Source organism: Diospyros lotus, chromosome 5 (assembly GCF_014633365.1).
Source record: "Diospyros lotus cultivar Yz01 chromosome 5, ASM1463336v1, whole genome shotgun sequence".
Taxonomy (NCBI): domain Eukaryota; kingdom Viridiplantae; phylum Streptophyta; class Magnoliopsida; order Ericales; family Ebenaceae; genus Diospyros; species Diospyros lotus.
The window spans coordinates 16986893-16991349 of record NC_068342.1 but is presented as its reverse complement, the minus strand read 5'-3'; the positions used below and the strand labels follow the sequence as shown (position 1 = coordinate 16991349).

General features: G+C 39.6%; 1 protein-coding gene across 1 annotated transcript; it reads right to left on the bottom strand.

The window, feature by feature from the left end:
- Positions 1 to 210: 210 nt before the first annotated feature.
- Positions 211 to 1216, bottom strand: LOC127802318 (brassinosteroid-responsive RING protein 1-like). The gene has a single exon (XM_052338052.1). The coding sequence runs from the start codon at positions 1120 to 1122 to the stop codon at positions 625 to 627; it is 498 nt and encodes a 165-aa protein (XP_052194012.1). The 5' UTR covers positions 1123 to 1216; the 3' UTR covers positions 211 to 624.
- Positions 1217 to 4457: the final 3241 nt, after the last annotated feature.

Sequence of the window (4457 nt, the reverse complement as noted above, 5' to 3'; positions counted from 1 at the left end):
TGTATCCACAAGGTGTCCTTTATTTTGTTTAACATTTTGATGGTACATTAGACATACATACGAGATTATAAATCAAAATGACTTATTTAAGTTAATATTAATTGGTTGTGTTTCCCATTAGCTAGGCCTACACAACAACATTCACCGTAATACTAAAATTTGGTTAAAATTTAATGAGAGTGGATTAATATAATTATTAAACTATTTACATTAATTAAATTTAATGACATAAATAACAACACATACTGGATTGGAACAGTTAGCAAAGTGACTTTATGAAGATTTCTAGATTTAAGTAAATCAATCAGCAAGGAGCAACTCCATCATTGTGTACAAAAAAATTCTAACGTCTTGTTATATTTTTCTAACATTTCCCAATGCAAAGCTTCAAGAACCAAGCAAGCCTCATCTCATCTCATCTCATCATTGGCTTCAACACCACCACCGAACTTTTCTACCGGGTCGGACCAGTTCAGACATGAAGAAAGGCGGTGAGACCCGGACCGTATCGGCATCGGTGCATACAGTTGTGTATGCGTGTAACATATCATCAAAATAGAGACCTTTTCTGTTTTCTATGTTTATATATCTCTACCCTTCTAAAGGCAAAGCAATCTAAGGAGTTTACAAACCGGGAATTGAATTAATGTCGGAGAAATAATCCAGTGCGCCGGTGGCAGCCCAGAGCCGTTGATTGAACTCGTCCTGCAAATCGTGTGGCACAAAGGGGGCCCTGCAAAGCGGGCACGTCTTCTGATCGTGGTCCATCCAACGGTCCACGCAGCCCCGGTGGAAAATGTGCCGGCAGTTCCTCAACCACCGGATCTCTTCCCCGGCCTCGAACTCGTACAGGCAGACGGCGCAGCTTTCTGGCGGTTCTCCGCCGAGCTCCTCGAACTTCACCACCGGCAGGAGCTCCCGGATCAGGACGGCCGACACAGGCGGCTGCTCCGGCGCTCGGGTCGGACCTTCGTGGAACGAAACATCGGGTTCGAGGAAATCCGAGAGGCCAAGGAGGCGGAAGAGAGAGGAAATTAGGTTGCGGATGAAGCCCAGGAGAGAGAGCGTCTGGATGAAGAACTTAGGGAGGAAAACCTCTGAGTAACCCATCGGAAAACCCATAGAGAGAGAGAGAGAGAGAGAGAGAGGGGAATTCTAGACACACACACACATACAAGCTAGGCTCCTGAGAGGCCAGAGAAGGGACAGAAGGTGTTATATAATAGAATGGAAACTTGCCAAGTACGAAGTACAGTAGACTGCTAGAATAACCGCCTGTGACTTTAAGCTCATCAATCTACCAATGACAGAACATATATGGTCTTCATTTATTTATCTTTGTATCAATACGACTGAATTTTTTTTCCATAGTTTTCGCAAAATGTATTTCAATTCAAACTACAAAGTATGTTCTTAATTATTGAATATTCAAATGACTTATTTAATTTTATTACGTATTACATTACCCAAAAATTATAATAATAGTACAGGTTGTTAGATGGCCAGTTGGTTTGAAGCTTCAAACATGGTTCAGAGTTTTTCTAGAACATGACGGTGATTCACGTGCTTTTATCTCTTATTATAAATTCTTTCTTTATTATAGCATTGTTTAATAATGCGTATCAAGAATTTACTTTGCAATACAAAGTAGAACAAAGACAATGCATGCATCTGCATTACTTAATTAATTCTAAAACCGCAACAGCCAGCCACAGTGCCAGAAAATCCTCTGCACCTACTCATTCCAATCCACACAGATATATCTTAAATATGAAAAAGAATAAAAACGCATCATTTTTTTGTGTCTGTTTTTAATCCAAAAAAAAGATCTTGCTTTAAATGGTTCTTTTTAATTTGCTTAAATCATTGGCATGTAGGCATGCTTTGTTTAGAAATGTTGGAGAACGAGTTTGGACCCACCTGCAAATCCAAATTTAATCGAATCTTATCTGAGATCTGATAATTGATTACGCATTTGACCTAAATCTGGATCCTAACAAAGATGGCCCAAATTCTTTCCAAATCTGTATCTTTGTTCAACAAAATGTTTGGTTAAACCAACTTTCCATTATGCTTTATTAATTATGTTCTTTCAACGTTAGCTCCTCCAACTTGGTAGCTCTCTATATATATGTTTGCTGAGTGGGTACCTAAATGTTTTATTCAAGCAAAACGAAATTCTCCGCTTGGCATTGGCACTTTCAATTATGTATTGTTACTGTTGACGATTTGTAGGTTTCTCATGTGCTTATTACAGTTCAGTAATTACGCATTTGAAAACCACGCAAAAATATATTATATCGTTATAATCTCGAGTTATATATGTAAGAAAGATTTTATATATTGGGCGTGAAAAGGAAGGGAAAAGAGAAGGAAAATACAAAATAAAAAAAAGGAGAGAGAGAGAGAGAGAGAGAATGTGGAAGAAGAAAGGTAATAAGGTAGTGAAGCGTAGGACCCAAGTCCCCAGCACAACGAAAGGCCATGAGTGGAAAGAGGAGGGACAAGGAGAATCCTAAGGTGGGCATGGGAGTGGAAATGGGGGAGTGGAAGAGACAGGACAAACAAAGCGAGGGCGTCGGCGAATGCGAGCCCCTTGCCAACCAACAACCCATCATGGGCTCGGCTGTGGATCAAATGAGCATCAACCCCTCCCCCTCACCCTCCTCTCCCATTGCTCGCCCAACCCTAGACAGCCCATGCCCCCGTTGTCCCCCCCCCCTCCCGATCCATCCCGTCCTCTCTCCAAAAATATCACTAGATTTGTTTAAAATTCAGTTCGCTTGATCCGCCGAATTTTATTTATTAGCCCTACACCCCTCTCCTCTTTTTATTTGAGCATAGTCTAGATATATTAATTCCGAGTCCGTGACACCACTACTATTAATTGACAGTGGCTGTTATTTACTCTAAGCACTGAATCGCTTTGCCTGGACCCTACTGATTAAGGTAGGTTTGGTGGCCACACCTAATTCTTAATCCGTGAAGGCATCAGCTATTATGGTATGTGTTTGTTGAAAAATGAATGTGGGAGGGGTCCCTCCCAATTCCCGAATGCTTAACGCATACAAAGCGTTAAATCGCTGTCCTCTCACTCTCACGCATCGGCGCGCGGCACCCACAAAACTCCAAGGCATCACCTTATCTTCTCCCTGTGGCTTTCTGGTGGGTGCTTTGACTGTTGCTTTGGATTTCCATTTCAATCGGCTTTTACTCCTTTTGGGTGGTATTCATTTTCCCCTTTTGCTTCCAACATCTTCCCACTTTTTCAATCAATTATTTTTGATGCAACATCTACCTAAATTTTTCAATTTTCTTTTATCCAGATTTCTTAGACTGAATGAGAGCCTATTTGTCCCTAGGGTGAAAACTGAAAAGCGAAACGACAAGGTTTGTTATCAATAAAAGTCCTGCTTTATATATATATATATATATATATATTATTTGACTAAAATTAGAAAATAAAATAGATAAAAGTATCCCAATAAAAATATTTACAAATATAAACATTACACTTACCAAATAGATTAACTACATAAACAATTTTATTAGTGTTATCACTTGTACACAACAATATATTTATTTGCTAGAGAAAGTCGTTTTCAAACTCCAAAAATTTTGCAAGAAATAAAACAATCAGAGGGCATAGGCAATTCTCTGTGTAAACACTCTAATGTCTAAGTCAAATTTTATTAAAGTCACAAAAGAGATTGCAAAATTCCTATAAGTTAAAAGTGGCATACCACAAGAAATAAGACTTAACTATTAATTTATACATGAGTCGAGGGGTTAAATATTAGGAATGTTAATTTTCTGATTTTGTGGGATTGACATTAATCTTCAATTACACAATCATTGGAGGGAATTGTGGAGATATGTTTGTACATCTCTTTTGTAGCCTTGCAAGAGAATCTCTAAGAGACCCTAAGGACTCCCCTAGAGACCTAGACCTCATTCGCAGAGGTGTCTTACTTTTCTCGCTGAAGCCTTTTGAAAAGGTTTCCAAAAGATCTCGAAAGCGTTTTCTAGAGCCCATTGCACAAGGTTTTTTTCTTTTTGGGTTTCATGCCTTCTCTTTAGCAGGATGACTCTTTGGACTTTAGCATCTTTAATGGGCTTGGGCCTTATTGCTCATAAATGGCTCCCTACTCCTTTCTCAAGGTCTCTTAGAGGAAAGGGTATTCATGGTGATCCAACTTGTTTTTATTCAACTAACTGTTGTGAGGAGTAATTTGCTTAGGGTCAAAACTATCACACATGTTTTGTCTCTCTTTCTTCTGATGATTCGATAGCTCCAGTCTTCTAGAGGCTTCTTATTAAAGTCTAGATGGCTTTCACGACTTTTTGGTGCTTTATCTTCCGGGGCTTCCTGGTTCAAAAGGTGAAATCGCTCACCCGAGCGCCCCTCACACCCGGTCCAACAGAACATGGGATGAGATTAATTATGGTGATCCAGC